The sequence below is a fragment of the Mercenaria mercenaria genome, chromosome 18 (genome assembly GCF_021730395.1).
Source record: "Mercenaria mercenaria strain notata chromosome 18, MADL_Memer_1, whole genome shotgun sequence".
NCBI classification, from domain to species: Eukaryota; Metazoa; Mollusca; class Bivalvia; order Venerida; family Veneridae; genus Mercenaria; species Mercenaria mercenaria.
In genome coordinates this window covers 13629103-13646836 of record NC_069378.1, presented here as the reverse complement: position 1 = coordinate 13646836, position 17734 = coordinate 13629103, and the positions used below count along the sequence as shown (strand labels likewise).

Sequence of the window (17734 nt, the reverse complement as noted above, 5' to 3'; positions counted from 1 at the left end):
AAATTCTCTCATATGGACCAAAGCATCCTACATCCATTGGCTGGAGCACATGGCTAGTGTGTGCTGGTAGTACATATAATATAATATGCTGATTCCTAGCCCATTCAATCAGATTCAGATTCACATGTGACCTGTGTCCGTCAAAGAGCAACAGAACCGGAAGATCATCATTACGTTCAGGTAAGTATTTCATCAAGTGTGTTTCCATGTATTGCTGGAAGACCTCACTATTGCTCCAGCCAGACTCTGAGACAGTACCATTAGCACCAGCAGTCTTGCCTTCAAGAAGCTCCTGTCTCATTCGTGTGCCAGGAAATACAAAGAAAGGTGGTACCTGGTATCCCAACGCATTACCACAACCAAGGACTGTCACTGTGACCCGAGAATTGGATGTGATGCTTGGTGGCTTTGTTCCACTTCCAGCAATTACTTGTGGTGGCTTATGGGTTGTTGAGAGACCTTTTTCATCAACATTGTAGATGCGTTCGGGCTTGTCATTGAGATCATACTTGGTAAGTATTCTGCCCAGCTCTGTGTAGTAGTTCCTCACACAGTCAACAGTGGTAGCCTTGGCTCGCTGTATTTCAAGACCTCTGGGCTTAATCAAGTTAAGGTCAGGCCAGCGTGACTTGAACCCCTCATACCAACGGAAACTAAGTGGGTTGCTCTTATCTCTGTGACCAAGAGCAATGGCGTACTCTGTTGCGATATCAAGAACTTCAGATCTGAAATTGAGGTAGGAAGTTTGTAAGCTAACAAGAAAAGATGCCACTATTAGCTACCATAATAATTACTATTACTACATACATATTGATTATTGTTATTATTATTATCATTTATTAGATATTATTATATTATTAAAGTGGCATTATGCGCATCTTACTGCACATTGTGTGTTTTTGGTGAATGTTTTATAAAAACAATTTTCCGTGACTGTGCATTTAAATGTGTTAAATTAACGATAATGCCGCATAAGTATTTGAAGTTGATGCTTTAGAAATAAAGAAATTGGACTGATAAAATAATGGTCTTTTTCTTCAGGCTTCTACGCAGTGATCTCCCTTGCCTACAGGTAGCGATTTCTGAAGTTGAAGGGAAGCAACTCCTGCGTGCAGTTTGACTTTTCTTAAAAAGACTGCCCCAGTCAAAATAAGAAAAGTCATATTTGGAAAGTTATAATTTCTTACTAGTAGCAGGAAGATTTTGGTTTATTGGGTTAAAAGCTATAATTTCCTTCACCCTTTTTACACACACATCTATTTCAGGTGGATTTTTACTTGAAATATGTGCAAAATTCCACTTTAATTGGGTTCCAAATCATGCATGCATTATTTCATTATTTAGACAAATATGTAACAAAAAATACCTGCTATATCCAACAGAAGCTGTGAATTTAAGGTGATCTGCAAGCCGAGCCTCTTCTTGCGTGAAAAGTGCTGGAGGACCAGACCTGACTGCCTCTGGATTCACACGCCCACTGAGCTTGTGCCGCAGTGATGACTCTGGAATTCCATACTTCTTTGCCACCTTTCTTATTGCCTCTCCTGTCTCTTTTACTTCTGATAAGGCAGTAGACATTGAAGTTGGGGAGTAAACCCTATAGCTGACTTTAGGTTTCTGAAAAGACATATAATTAAGCTAGGTGTAATCATAAATGATGCAAAATCCAGGCTACCTTTTGAGTGAAAATTATCAAATTCATCAGTTACTAAAACATTATTAATGGTATGTTTTCTTGTAATGAGTATGATGATGATACCAAACTTGCAGCAAGTAAATCATTTTTTGAAGTGCATAAGAGTAATGCATTGGTATATAAGGCGTACACCTTCCAAAACAGTGCATAATATAGTACGACGTACATATGTCACATGACAGTCATGTGACTTTGACAGCACCGGAAGCGGACTGCAGACGTACAACAAAAATTCCGTCATTTTTTTTTATCTAAGCATCCACAATAACGTTTTTAAAACAGATTAAAAATTGCATTAGTAAAAACATCAAAAATCATGTACATGATAAAATAAAGTTGATAAATACCTTCAAATCCCGAACTTTCCACATTGTTTACCGGTGAAATGAACCGTGAGATTTTCAGTGAAAGCACCGTGTAACTACGTCATCGGAAAACCCAAGTTAATCGAAAACGAGGTCAAAACAAAAATGGCGTCGAAATAGGTGTGCGTAAAATTACGTGGTGCGACGATATAAATTCGGACAAGTTTGGTTATGTAAATGAGAACACCGAGTGCTACGTATGCATATATGAGCCGTGCCATGGGAAAACCAACATAGTGGGTGTGCGACCAGCATGGATCCAGACCAGCCTGCGCATCCGCGCAGTCTGGTCAGGATCCATGCTGTTCGCTAATAGTTTCTCCAATTCCAATAGGCTTTAAAAGCGAACAGCATGGAGCCTGACCAGACTGCGCGGATGCGCAGGCTGGTCTGGATCCATGCTGGTCGCATACCCACTATGTTGGTTTTCTCATGGCACGGCTCATATAGTAACTGTCAGTTGGTAAATACTCGCGGTGGTCTTGTTTTCGCTAATATTTGCAAAAAGTATCTCTTGCGATTTCAAGATATTCGTTTAAAATATTAACATCAATCTGAGACATGCTGTAAAACATATAAACTAGCGTTTCGCGAATTCTTAACTCCACGAATTAACCTGCTACCCACAAAATGGCTGAATACAGCCTTTAAGACCTACTTTTACTCCTTTTATTACTAAACGTTGATTTATTCGTTTTGCACATATGAATATGATTCAGTTTTGTTTTCACTTGTTTTTCATTTTAAGCATTCAACCCAAATACAACTTTGGTGACAGCTAGTGCCCCTATTGTGAAAAGAAATACAGAGTAAGTATGTAAAACATTACATAAACATTGGTGCAAAATATCATAGCGCTAAAAAGATAAGCAATTATGGAAATGAATAAAAAGATGCTGGTCTTGGGATTTTACGCCGCGTTAAACCAGTAAAATCAGTGAAATTTGTTTTAGGTTTAATGCCATATTTGTAATCTTAATTTATTTTACACCTGTGATAATTCATGTGGGGAAGTTGACAGTTACTTGCGGAGAACAGGTTTGTACTGGTACAGAATCCAGGAACACTGGTTAGGTTAACTGCCCGCCGTTACATGACTGAAATACTGTTGAAAAACGGCGTTAAACCCAAAACAAACAAACAAACAAATAATCTATTTTAAGTGCAGCGCAATATGTTGACCTAAAGTCATTAAACATCATGAGATTATTCAGTATGTGCAGTTGTGAACCTGGCGTTTTGTGCGGTATTTCACACAGAAGAACCAGGGTTGTGGCTTTTTACATAGGCAACATAATGCATAAAACGTTTACAAAGGCTTGTGTTCATGTATCTGAAAAAGTATTTGATTTTATAAGAATATTGCTCAGCAAATGATGTTTTGCAAATGGAGTTTTATTGGGGTAAACCTAACCTATCCATCATTTAAAGAAAGAAAAAATTAACATTTAGGTGTCCTATATGCTTACAGACAGAAAAGGGAAGATCAGATTATTGTAACCAGTAACTATAATTACTCTTACAGCGAACACTATTAAATGTACAAAATGCAATATAATTTTGTGTCCGCAAATCAATTTAAACCAGTGATTAATACAAAATAAGTTAACGTGTCTTGGTATAATGTATAAAATAAAAGAGCTGACAGACATATTCTAGTTGTCTACAATATATTTTGCTTTCAGCAAACCCAGAAGGCCAACTATTTCTGCCGTCGTAGGGTTCCAGATGAAGTACGAAAAATTTCAGAGTTTACTGAATACAGCAACGAGTAAGACTACGAAGTGTGTAGGGCATAGCTGCGCTTGTGACGGAGAGGTACACTATTTGTTATTGTACATATTTGCAAAAGTTTCTACTTCAACTACTGTTTTTGCGTGAAAATAGTTATTGCAATAGTTACAACTGTCACTCACTATGATCATATGATTATAAATACAAACCCTACTTCAATCATGTGATTATAGGCATTGCTACAACCTAAGAGTTTTCAACATGGTGCATGATTTTGAATTTTTGTTGTTTTGTGTTATTGTTTGTGAGTCCTGTTGTATGTTTGTATTGTTCCCATTTATATTTATATTTTAACACTGTGATATGGTTCAGTTTTAACATTCAGTTCATAGAACCTGTGCCAATTTTGTAAAGCCTGTACCGTGCTGTTGGAGACAATAGTCCACTCTATACCAGTCTGAATATATCTATTTCACTTGTCCATTATTTGTTGTAGTCTGTTAGCTGCTATCTGGTAGATAATCATGGCTATGTCATGTCAAAGTCGGTAGATCCAGATGGAAGTGTCGGAAAGTTTTTTGGAGACACCGAAAATGCTGTAATGAAAGCACTTGTCAGAGACGGTGTATTTAAAGGGTACGTAGAAACCAAATAAAAGTAATCAGGATTGTCTTTTAATCTGTCAGCTAAATTGATTTTGTATAATGAGATGCTTAAAAAAGGACTGCATAATAAATCTACAAATCACAACAAAGAAGACAAGAGCTCTGAACCAATCAGCGCTCTTCTCTTATTTGCCATGTTCGACTTGAAAATGTAAATCTGTTAGTCATTTATTATATGAAAGTGTCGCCTTATATGAAACGAGTTTTAGGTATTTAACCTGCAAGCAATTACATACACAACAATATGTACAAGAGTCTAGATGTCATGTATATTTTTCTGTTGATTTTTACATAATATGATAATATAACACACTGTTATTCAAGTTATTCAATTAAGTATAATGAGTAATCATTTCGATTTCTTTGCAGCTACAATTTCACAGATTATCAAGCTCTCTGTGATATACAAGCCTCGGAAAAAGAAAGAAACGGTGCTGTCAGATTGCTCAATGTAGGTTAATTCAAGAATTGTTTATTCAGCTATGAATAGTTGTTTCTAGCGGAACACTGTTCTAAATACTTATAAATATAACCGAAGAACTCCAACTGATTATTACACAAAATACCAATGCATGCATTAATTAAAGGATATTTATCAATTTAATCAGGGGCCTCCGTGGCCGAGTGGTTAAGGCCGCTGACTTTAAATCACTTGCCCCTCATCGATGTGGGTTCGAGCCTCACTCGGGGCGTTGAATGCTTCATGCGAGGAAGCCATCCAGCTGGCTTACGGAAGGTCGGTGGTTCTACCCAGGTGCCCGCTCGTGATTAAATAATGCACGGAGGGGGACCTGGGGTCTTCCTCCACCATCAAAGCTGGAAAGTCGCCATATGACCGTGAAATTGTGTCGGTGCGAAGTTCCCAACAAAAAATCAATTTAATCATTCCATTCCTTAGAGGTAATAATGACAAAATGTATGTGACGCATCGGATAAGAACACGTCTACCTCTCTTTGAGGTTATTTTACATTAATAATACATTTATATAGTATAATGTTTATATAAGTTTAAGATACAAGAAACATAGTTTAGCACATACTTATGTATCCTGTATGTATTTTTCAGCCAATTAAAGCGATACTAAATGCTTTGATTTGGACAATCACAGAGACTTTCATGTAGGTTGAAATTATTTGACATTCATCTCAAACATCTTCTATAATTATATGGTCTGTTTTTATAAAGTGCAAAACTTAAATGTAATTATCTAGTACTTATACTTATTCGTCTTATTAAATGTTTGAACAATTTAATTGTTAAGTATTTTAGCCAATATATTTCTTGACTTACAATGTAGCAGAACATAACATATTATTTGAAATATATTCAAATATGTTTGCTTTTGTTTATTCTTAATGCATTTTCACGTTTCAGGTTTATTTCTGAGTTCAGTGTTAAATCTGCATGGAGGAGTTTGACGTCAGTTCATGCAGGTACGCTAGTCAAAGTAGATATTGATTACATAGCTCTTATTGTATATTGCAGATATCGTTGCCATATTAAGCAAACGTCTATTTAAATTAAGCAGAACTCCCTGAATTATTGAGATCTTAATTCAAAGGATAAAGTGTTAATGAAAATCTACTATGAAATATTTACGGTAATTAAATCCACAATCTAACAAGCACAGAAGAGTTATATACATGTATACTCTAAAATAGTAATGCTGGACCTTCATGGTCTTGTTGTGTTAGGTTGTCAAAAAAGGTAGAACTGAAGTATTACTTAAGATTATTACTAAGACAGCATCGATAAATAGGCATTTGTTTTATTCCTTTTACAGCTCAGAATGAACAAGAAGACTGTGATAAGGTTATTGCAGAGTATGATTATGAAGAGCTCGCACCTCAGGAGCGTTTGTCATATAATCAGGTAAGCTTGTCTTCAAGTTCCGGTTTTCGATCTACTACATCTGTTAATTTAAAAGAGGTTTCCAAGAAGAGCAGCTTTATTTTGCAATATCCAGATAATTATACATGATTGGAAAGTCCTCAGTTGGTGGTAGTGGCTTTTCTGAAATTTTAAAATACCGGCACCTTTAATAATTCTAATTTTAAGGGCTAAAAGTTATTTTTATGTTGTAAATATCAAACAAATCACAATTTCGAAACTAAGCTGTTAGTAACAACCTGCATAACAGCGCGTGATACATATGTATGCAACGTTTGATATTGATTGAATTTAACTGATTAAACACATATTTCATCAATTTGCATGAAGTAATTTTTATATCTCCTACGTCGTCACATATTATATTAGGTTTATTACCGTATGTCTAGGCGATGTCGGTAATTATGTTAAAATGAATAGGAATTCCGACAATTCGATTCAGGATACATGTACAGTAACTGTTGTAGATTGTGAAGTTACAATCGCATTGAATGGACTATTTATTATCCCCCGCCGATGAAATCGGGAGGGGGGTATTGAAATGGCGTTGTCCGTCCGTCAGTCCGTCAGTCTGTCAGTCCGTCCGTCCGTCCGTCCGTCCGTCCGCAGCCATTTCTCAGTAACTACTTGGTAGAATTTCATGAAACTTGAAATAAACATGAACCAACATACTGCGATGATGCCCGTCAAGTTTTTTTTTTTGATTGGTCAATTTCCCTCAGAGTTATTGCCCTTGATTTAATAAAAAATGTCCATCTGCAGCCATTTCTCAGTAACTAACAGGTAGAATTTCATCAAATCTGAAATAGACATGAACCAAGATACTGCGCTGATGCCCGTCAAGTTTTTTTTTTGATAGGTCAATTTCCCTCAGAGTTATTGCCCTTGATTTAATGAAAAATGTCCGTCTGCAGCCATTTCTCAGTAACTAGCAGGTAGAATTTCATCAAACTTGAAATAGACATGAACCAAGATACTGCGACGATGCCCTTCAAGTTTTTATTCGATTGGTCAATTTTCCATATAGTTATTGCCCTTTAACTGTTTAAAAATCCACAGATCTGTACATAACAAACCAACCAATTGGAAGAATTTCTTAAACTTCTTTCATTCTTTTCCATGAACATTTATTATAAACATGTGATGTTGTGTACCTACACCTGGTCACCACCTTACCTTGGTCACCCCCGTCCCCTTCCCCCCCCAACAAATTTTTTTTTTTTTTTTTTTTTTCATTTTTCGTTTTCTATCAATATTTATAATCAACATGTAAACTGTTGTATCCTCACCCCCCCCCCCCCCCAACAAACCATTCATTTTCTTTTAATTTGATTTTGACTAATGAAATTATTTGCTTCTTGGTAACATTCTTAACTTTTTGCTGGATATATTTTTTTGCCGTTCCTCAACTCTGACCCTTTCGGCGGGGGATTCCAATTCATCGAATTTGCTTGTTTTCATTGGAATGATCGAATTTGGTTTCCAGGTGAAATTGTTGTGTTCATCTAAAAAAGCTGTGAAGAAAATTGTGGGGCATCGTCCTTGTCACAGATCATTTACGTTGTATAGAGCGAACTTTAATTTTAATAAGCCGTCTGCTCACGGTTCGGTGAAAGGTTGTAAAAAAGATTACTCAGGGTAAGTGGTTTTGTCTTCAGCAAGAACTTCAAAGGTTTTCTGAAGAACGCAGTGAGTGTCGCTCTGTTAGGTTTTCCTCTCCGGACAAAAGCGCATCGAGAGTATTTGGAATATAGCCTTAGTATTTATTAAAATATGACGGTGCGCCGGTGACAAGACCGTGTCCAGATCCTACTTGAACATGATTAATTTTAGAGATATTAGAGTATTTGCATATCTTTGACATGCCTGTGCTAAAGCACATCTCAAAGTGTAGCGACAATTAAAACATTGTAGTGACACACACTTTGCCTCGTTCGGCGGATACCTGTTAAATATTGAGGTGTTGATTGTGTATCAAGTAGTCAGTAATTGAATGGGTTCGAAAGAATGTATTTAACCTGCTGCCAGTCCCACTAGGTATGTTAAATTAATTTATGTTTGACACACTAGAGCTGATAACTTGTAACTATTTTGTGAAAACACTAAATTGTTTAATTTTCACAGGTAGATACAAGTAATATTGATTTTAATTGTGATTATCAGCATTTGTGTGGTGTATTTTATCGTTTCCTTTGTATGTATTTACTTCAAATTGCAGTTGTAGAGAAGCAGGATGTACCGGTGTCATTATAGATAAGTATCTAATAAATATTTCCTTTTGTATAACGTAGATTTTAATTAAAATTCAAATGAAATTAAAACGAACAAAATATTATATCCGTATAAAGACGACTAAATGTAGGCAGAACACGTTCTAATAGTGTAACTTTCATATATTTATACGTAGGACATACTGTGTTCAATCATACTCTTGATTGCTATACAATGTAGTATAAAGTCATGCTTAACTATGGATATGTTTAAATTTTTGACGGCAACATTCACTTTGTGCAGATATAATTTACGCACCAGTATGCTTAACCGTGAAATGATTTGATCTATTACAGTGTAATATATTTTACACTGCATCGTGGGTAAAGGACACCAATTTGTTGCTGGTTGTAGTGTCCCGGGGAGAGTGTGATATCTGTGAAGACGCCCCGGTCCACGATTTTGGACTTGCTCATACAGAATTAATTGATATCCTTTGAATTATTCATTAACATTTATGAAGCCTGGCGAAAAAGTATCTCGCATTCTCTTTCACGAAAATATCCAACAATAAAAGTCACGTTTAATGACGAACACACGCTCCTCAAATCGCAACCCATGTAAGTGTACGTAAGGATTATTAAGTAATTAAAATATACACAACGGTATAGGCAAAAAGAAATACGTAGTCACAGAGGCTGAAACGAAAAATTTAGAACACCAGCCGCATTTAAACTGGTTATGGGGCGTTCCTTACCGCCCGCACTCATAACTCGTACAATGTTCCAGAGTTGAAAGACAGTGTGCATAAAAGTTAACGCGGCCAGATACGTCGCTTACACACGCAATGCCAACTTAAGTCTTGTCAGGTAGAATACAAAATGTGTCCTTAACCTTCAAGTAATAGGTATTTGTCTTCACCGTGACATATTGTTATAACTAGTAATGGTAATGAACTAGTATCACTTTATGCCTCCTGTCCTTAATTTCAATGGCGAGAACATGAACAAATAAAATAAAGTGTTCCTTCCGAACTGATTGTTTTATTTACCATGTGGAAACGTGTCCGCTATAATGGGCAGTGTTACAAAAAATGGAAAGCGTACTTAAAAGCTCATAATGGCTTTGTTTATAATGTGGCTACCTCATTGTTTGTTATGAGAATAAAAAATGTCCTGTAACAGTTATACTATTTTTGATAACTGTTTTCTCATATATTTGCCTAAGGTTTGAATACTGACGAATGTAGTGGAAAATATTATTGCATCTATAGTTTATGATTACCGTTTTTAACTTCATAAATTCATGTATAATATTGAAAAATGTAACTTTCTAACTCTGTAATTATGCATACAATCTATTTGAACAGCTATTTTATCTGTTTTAACATAAAATTATAAAGACTTATGGAACTTTAAACTGTAAGTGTGAAAACAGTGGTTAGAAGTTGTTTACTTATACATAATTAACAGGCAAATCAGTTTGTAAACTTTTTTGCTAAAATTGATTAAAGGTTAAAGAATAAATTGCCAAAATTACCTTGAAATGTGTACCATAGATATCCATGAAACAAATGGCAAGGTATACAGAAAAGAGCAACATTTGGAGACAGAAGGCTATACTGGATTGGAGACAGAGGCTATACTGGATTGGAGACAGAAGGCTGTACTGGATGGCCTGACGTTTTCAAATACTGTAAAATACTTTTCCTTAACTTCTCGCACAGTCGGAAGAGAAAATGTGTGAAGATCGAAAACGGAGTAAATACGTAGACACGGAATTGCCGTGCTCCGACTTTTACAGGAATGTAAGTAAAATAGCCATTGTCATAGTAAAATTGTTCTTTTATTATAATAACATAAATTTGACTAACTCATTCTTAGCTATGTATGTATATCATTTCTACGTTAGTGTGTCATTGCTCACGACTGAAACTAATAAAATGGCAGGACAAAATAAAAATAATTAAAATGTTAAAAGTACCGCCTATCTTGTACCTTATAATGTACATGTACCTTCAAACATTTTGTAACAGTAGTATAAACGAAACATGTGAAACAAATTCCACATTGTATTATGTTGAAATCATATGTCTTACCTTGTTAAATACCTACATAAATTCTGTGAAAAAAATAGCTTATAATTCACAAGTAAGTACCAAATATATTATGTTGAAATCCATCCCATATATTGCGTCACAGCTTGCTTCACAAAGTATTTGACAGTCATATATGATAGTGTTCTTTATTTTCTCATTTACAGGAGACGCTCCCATGTGGAACAGAACACGCCAGATTGTCGTTATTCTTACTATTGTTAACTATTACATTAAGCTTGTTGCGATATTTAGAATTTTGACGATATGATTCAAGTAGATACAATGTCTTGCTGTGACTTTCAATTGCTCAAACATCTTTTGGCATTCGGGAGTATTCGTGGTAACTTGTCATTTTCCAGTCTACATTTATATTACGCAGAAAACATAGGAACGACAGAAATAAATATCTTTACTACTTTCACAACATTTTAACGTTGTAAAAGCGTCCCAGCATGTAATATAAATGACCAACATTCAGCAAAACTAAGTACCCGTTGTCCTAAATGAAGCGCATAAACCTTTGTCTCTGTTTCCATATGCGTCTTACTATGCTACATTTCTGTACCTTGTGTACTGTCAAGAGCTTTTTTATAGACAGACTGTGATTCCAAAGCACCAGAAGTTGAAATATACTTAGTACAATTACAGGGAAGCTTTTATTTCCACCGAAATACCTCTTGGTGATTTACATGTAGTTAGTAAAGTCGATGTGTACAAACATTTGGAATATTTTCATAATGAGTCTTGAGTAAAAGTCACAGCAGATGTTTAACAGAATGCCTTGTAAACAAAATTCAAGATATGCAAAGTGCTAAGCACATAATCAAAAGGCCTTTGTAGTACTTAGAATGTCGTATTATCATTATCATGGTAAAAAAGGCAGACAATTGGTTTCGGCAAATTTCGTGTAATGTCGTTATATTCCGTGACTGATTTGGTCGTTGCATGTGCCCTGTTCCATATACATAGAAATGTTGGGTATTCGATAAAAACTACACTCTTGTCAGTAAAAATGTACTACAAGCGTGCATTAATCCATCAAAACCAATCAGTTGTTAATGCAGAATAATACAGATTCTAACACGAACAGCAAATAACCTACATACATGTAGAACAAAATCTATCTCGGGTTATTCTGCAATAAGCTACTCGCGTGCAATTACGTCATCCGATCCAGGTGCGTTGCACGGCCGTAAAAAGTAGTAACCATTTTTTCTAACACTGTTGATACTAGTATGTCGTGTTAGAATCGAAGTAAGAAGTTCCAAAGTGTGATTTATGGTAGAATAACCCGAGTGTTTCGTTCTTATGCGAAACAATACATCACTCAGGCCAACGGCCTTCGTGATATATTCTTACGCATAAGAACTCAAAACTCGAGTTATTCTACGATAAACCACGTTTGGGAAGCGTGTACTCGAATCTTGACAATTCCGATTACCGTAAATATGAAAAAGTTCAGTAAATGTATTGTTTACATCAAGACGTACTTAAAGATCAACTGCATAAGAGTGATATTATGCAGCATTAAGTGAGTTCAACCATGTATTTTATGTTTTAGAAAATGAAAACAGTGATATGTTGTGTAAGCTTTATTCTCGACCAGTACTGTTTTGAGTAATCCGATTATATTTAATAAGACTTGTAACTTAATAAGTGATGTAAATTTAACTAGTATTGGATATCAACTGTCAGTTCATTATACATTGTTGTAGTATTTTAGCACTCATATACTTTTCACTAAGGTTGTGCGTGAATATGTAAATTTCATTACTTTGAAGTGATATGTATATAATTGTACATGTATTGTATTATACTGTTATAATGATTTGCTCAAAATGTTAACACAGATTGATCATATGTGTATATTACTATTCAGTTTTACTTGAAATATACAAGTGATATTCATTCAGTAAAAAAAAATATACGAGTATTTTGACAGATAATTTTGTGATTTGATTGGTACAAATTAGTTAAGAACTATATCACTCTAATAGCGTACCGAATTCTATATAAAATGTTTCTTTGTAATTATAGGACATGCTTAGTTATGAACAATATCAAATCAACTCCAACAATTCAACATTTCTTTTTAGGGGACGTTTATGAATTATTTGTCGTGTTAACATCTGTGTAAAAAAGACACAAAATACGTTTTTGTAATAAGTTCTTTTGGCGTTTAAAAACAAAAATTTATATTTCTGTATGATTTTGGCTACAATTACAAGAACTGTACATGCTGCTTCTAAGTTAAGTAATATATTAAACAAGAGGGTCATGATGACCCTGGATCTCTCACATGAGTAATATGAGCTACATGTTTCAAATGTCAAACTGATGCTAAAATATTAAGAAAGAAGGTCAGCAGGTCACATATATGGTCACTGAAAGTCAGTTTTAAGATTGGTTTGCAAAACTGTACATGTCATATAAATTTCAAGATTGTATCTTAAAAACAAGAACGTAGGCCAGTAGATCACATTCATCGTCACTGAAAGTCAGTTTTAAGATCGGTGTGCTAAACTGTACATGTCATCCAAATTTCAAGACTGTATCTTAAAAACAAGAAAGTGGGTCAGTAGGTCACATTTATGGTCACTGAAATTCAGTTTTAGGATTAGTCTGCAAGAAAGTAGGTCAGTAGGTCACATTCCACATGACCCAGATTTGACATTCTGACCAACTTTCATGAAGATACAGTCATAAATGGGACCTGTAGAGTGTTAAAAGGTTTTAATTTGAGTTGACCTGGTGACCTAGATTTCGACCCCACCTGACCCAAATTTGCACTTAACCTAAAAATCATCAGGATTAACATTCTGACCAAGTTTAATTAGGTTATGGTCTTAAACGTGGCCTCTAGAGTGTTAACTAGCTATTCCTTTGATTTGACCTGGTGACCTAGTTTTTAATTCCACCTTACCCAGATTTGCACTTAACCTAAAGACAATCAAGATTAACATTCTGACAAAGTTTCATTCAGATATGTTTATCAATGTGGCATCTAGAGTGTTAACTAGCTTTTCCTTTGATTTGAACTGCTGACCTAGTTTTTGACCCCACATGACCAAGATTCAAACTTATCTAAAGATTATCAAGATTAACATTCTGACTAAGTTAAAAGAAGATACAGTCGTAAATATGGACTCTAGAATGTTAACAAGCTTTTCCTTTGATTTGACCTGGTGACCTAGTTTTTGACCCCACCTGACCCAGATTTGAATTTGACCTAAAGATCATCAAGGTTAACATTCTGAGAAAGTTTCATAGAGATATTTTCAAAAATATGGCCTCTTGAATGTTAACCAGCTTTTCTTTTGATTTAACCTGGTGACATAGTTTTTTTACCCCAGATGACCAAAATCTAATTGGTCCAAGATTTTATTGAGAGTAACATTCTGACTCTTAAGATGGTCTACTTGAAAACAAAAATTGATAGTTTTACCAAGTTTATCGAACATTGTATCTTTCACAGAGTTCTATTCTAACCATTATGTAAATGAACTTTTGTAGGAATTAAATATTAAACTGAAATGCCTTTAGATTTTTTTAACTGCTGCTATTTGTATTGTTTGAAATCTTAGTTCATCTAAAATGGTATAAAAGCCAATTTGTATGTCTATTCCTTGTTTTTGTTCTAGCAATTTCCTTTTATACTTATATATACCTAGATTTGACATACAACCACACAGAACGGTGTGTTTAAATAACTCAATTTAGCTGTAATGTAAACATCTTTTTTTTCCTTTTCTTGTATCCAGTTATGACTGACATTTCCCAGTTACTCAGTGTTGTTTTCCATTCAAACGACATATTTCAGAACATTGGTTTGGGCAAAAGTACTACTATTTTCTCAAATAGTGCAAAGTTGCAGTCATAAAACGAGCAAGACGAATCTTAAAAATACTTGCTATCAAAAGAGCATATGCGATAATATACATGTATGTCTAGATAAATAAAGGCTTGATTTTTTCTATGATTATCACAGTGTCTTAATCAAACTTTTCTCATTTTGAGACAATTGTTTCAAATAACATATTGAACATGTGATTTCAGTAGTTTTACAATGTACTAGCTCAAATAATTGTGTATATATTTCCATTTCTCATGTTAAAACATTTGTTTAAAGTTCTTATTGAGTCCGGAAACTGAATTTTAGTATTTAAATGACTAAGTTTTCTATATATGAGCGCGCCATGAGAAAACCAACATAGTGCATTTGCGATGAGCATGGATCCAGACCAGCATTCGTGCTGTTCGCTTTCAAAGTCTATTGTAATTAGAGAAACCGTTAGCGAGCAGCATGGATCCTGACCAGACTGCTCGCAAATGCATTATGTTGGTTTTCTCATGGTGTGGCTCATGTCTGCTCTTATAATGTTTTATGACAAGGTGCTGGAGAGTAAATGCGACAAATACGTATTTCCGTTTCTTTCAGAAGAATGACAGCATTTTAAATACGATAAGGGCATATAGAATAATTGGCACGGTAAAGGTTGTGGAACACGCGCTATGAATATTTTACGTACTGTAGATTGGGTTATTTTTATCGTGAACTTTATTTAGCGAATTTGTTGTTGGCAGCCTTATTATCGGTGTTGAGAATTATCGAGACTTGGTTTAGGATATGAAAGCATTATTCGCGAATATAAGCGAAAATAAAACAAACGTAAATATAACTTTAGATGGAATAAAATTATGTATCTATTATTTTATATGCCGAGATGTGAAATTGAATTTTAAATCATTTACTGAACGCTTACAGTATATGTGAAGGTGCGTACAACATGCATCAGTTAAATGCGTTGTGTTAAACTTTGTTAGCTGCCTTTATATTGTGACATATTGTTGCCGTGCTCATTTACAGAAAACTATATATTCACTTTTAAATTTCATTTGAAATGATTCGATTTATTTATTTCATTTTTTCACTCCAACTAGATTTAAGTGGAATAATTTTGCACTATTTCCAGGATGTGATGAGGTACGTTTTGAAACGAGTTTTTAATAACTGGAAAATAATGCTATAGGCTAATGTTAATATAGCTTTGTTTTGAAATACTAAAAGAATGCAGCCAGTAGCAGTACCACTTTAAAAATAGCTGTCAAATATATTTTGTATGTTGTATGTTGTTTTCTTTGCTATGTTAAATATAATTGCGAGGATATTCTTTATGGTGAAGAGTGACAAAAGAGGTTTTGTTATGTTTGCAAATTTTAAATGATTGTTACAAGGTTTAACCAAAAAAATACTTAAAGGCTGAAAATTGTCTGCAAATTGCATGTTTCTTTATGTATAAAGTCCAAATTCAATTGTCTATGTCAGGGTATTTATATGTTAAACTTTCAAAATTCATGGAACTGTATAATCATTTAACAATATAACAACTGACAATTTGCTGTTTGATTTTATTTCCATACATTGATTCTCATTAACATGCATGGAAACCTCAGAGGGGACAGCTCAATCTGCAGGAGGTTGATTTTTTAAAGGCTGTATGATGTTTATCATTAACATCTTTTATTCGTAACACTATTAAAATAAAATAATATTTATCCGTTTGTTTGGTTTTATTCTCTCAAGCTATAACTACGATGTCTTGGCTGCACCTCGGCAACAACTGTCAGTACGTTGGAACTCTCCTTATGCCTGGATAGTTCACCAAACTATTTGTTGAAACTCAGTTTTCCGATGCTCAGTGTATATATTGTATATGTTATCATGCTGCAGCATTCTACCTTCGAAAAGGAATAACTTACGTACGCTGGTCCTATATCTCAACTCCTTATATAGTTAAACACCGTTTTCTTTTTCTTTTCTTCTTCAGTCTATGTACTTCGAACATCTTCTTTTAAATTATTCTTCTACAGGCCACTTAAATGCAACAAAGAGTGCCTGTGTGGCTTAAGGTCGAATATATTAAGACAAGCTACATTCTTGGTTTTCGGGAGGTTCCCTTTTTGTTTCCATTACGTGTGTTAGAGATTCACCTTGAAGGGATTAAGGGGATTGCTTTTATTTACACTGTCCCATGTCTTTGGAACATGGTAGGGGTTAGAGTGAGGTTGGGTGCGCACCATAAGCCGGTTTAAGCTCCCCAGTGGTGTTTTTGCCACTGACCGTTCCAAGGCGGTGCCCCACTGTGTTCCTTTGTTTGTTCGTTTTGTCCTTGTGTGTTGACTTTGTGTGCGCGCGTGTGTGTATGCTTATTGTTCATCTTGTCCTTATGTGTTGGCTTTGAGTGTGTGTGTGTGTGTGTGTGTGTTGTTCGTTTTGTCCTGATGTGTAAGCTTTGAAAGAGTGTGTGTGTGTGTGTGGTGCACGAGTTTGCGTGCTGGGGGGTTCGTTTTGAGGAGGCTGCGCTTAATTATGATACATTTATAGCGCACCAAGTTACAAAGTTCTGATTGACAGTCTATATTTTTCCTTTCATGTATATTATTGATTGGAGCTATGTAAGAAAAGAAAATCTAATGTTTGTTAATACGTGTGCAGCTTTTTAATAGCAAAGTAATTTCACTGGAATTTGAAAAGATCTTATGTTTCAAATGATAGGATGAAACGATATAGTGAATATGTTTTGTATATAATGCGTGTGTACCTTTCATATTCGTCCACTTAGAGAGTGTCTCTAAATTGCCCCAAGGTCTCACTGATAATTAAACATCTTGTTTTAATAATGCTTTTGCTTTATTGCAAAACGTTTGTGTAATTGACCTATATGCTATGTAATAATTTCAAGTTGAAGGAACACACAGGCATAATGATTTTGAATATCATCGTGCCTCATGCTAAATCGAAATCTGAATCAATCAATTCTGCATTTATTCACTGATTACGCGAGGTTGACGTGATGTTTTTTCAAGTTTCTATGATTATGAATTTATGAATACTTAATAGGGAACTAGGAAGAGAAACTGCTGCGAGCCAAATCTGTATGTGACAGACGTTTCCAGTGTAATTAAATTTGATTAAATAATCAAAGTTAGAGCTATTCTAAATCGTTCATCCCCGAGACTAAATATTTGGATAGATATATATTTTACAAAATTACGAACCAAACTATCGTATGC

The 17734-nt window shown here is 34.9% G+C and overlaps 1 protein-coding gene and 1 long non-coding RNA gene across 3 annotated transcripts in view; both read left to right on the top strand.

The window, feature by feature from the left end:
• Nucleotides 1-9050, top strand: part of LOC123538311 (voltage-dependent calcium channel subunit alpha-2/delta-3-like) — a 238739-nt gene extending 229689 nt beyond the window's left edge. For both annotated transcript variants that reach the window (XM_053529939.1, XM_053529940.1), the window contains exons 25-33: nt 2810-2870; nt 3747-3879; nt 4292-4431; nt 4830-4911; nt 5527-5579; nt 5836-5894; nt 6245-6333; nt 7838-7989; nt 8570-9050. In XM_053529939.1, coding sequence (XP_053385914.1) covers nt 2810-2870; nt 3747-3879; nt 4292-4431; nt 4830-4911; nt 5527-5579; nt 5836-5894; nt 6245-6333; nt 7838-7989; nt 8570-8642 — 842 coding nt within the window. In that variant the 3' untranslated portion in view covers nt 8643-9050. The remainder of the gene's footprint in view (nt 1-2809; nt 2871-3746; nt 3880-4291; nt 4432-4829; nt 4912-5526; nt 5580-5835; nt 5895-6244; nt 6334-7837; nt 7990-8569) is intronic.
• Nucleotides 9051-10281: 1231 nt separating this feature from the next.
• LOC128550615 (uncharacterized) lies at nt 10282-16222 on the top strand. The gene is made up of 2 exons (XR_008368332.1): nt 10282-10369; nt 10825-16222. It is a non-coding gene; the product is annotated as an uncharacterized LOC128550615 (long non-coding RNA).
• The last annotated feature ends 1512 nt before the right edge of the window (nt 16223-17734 follow it).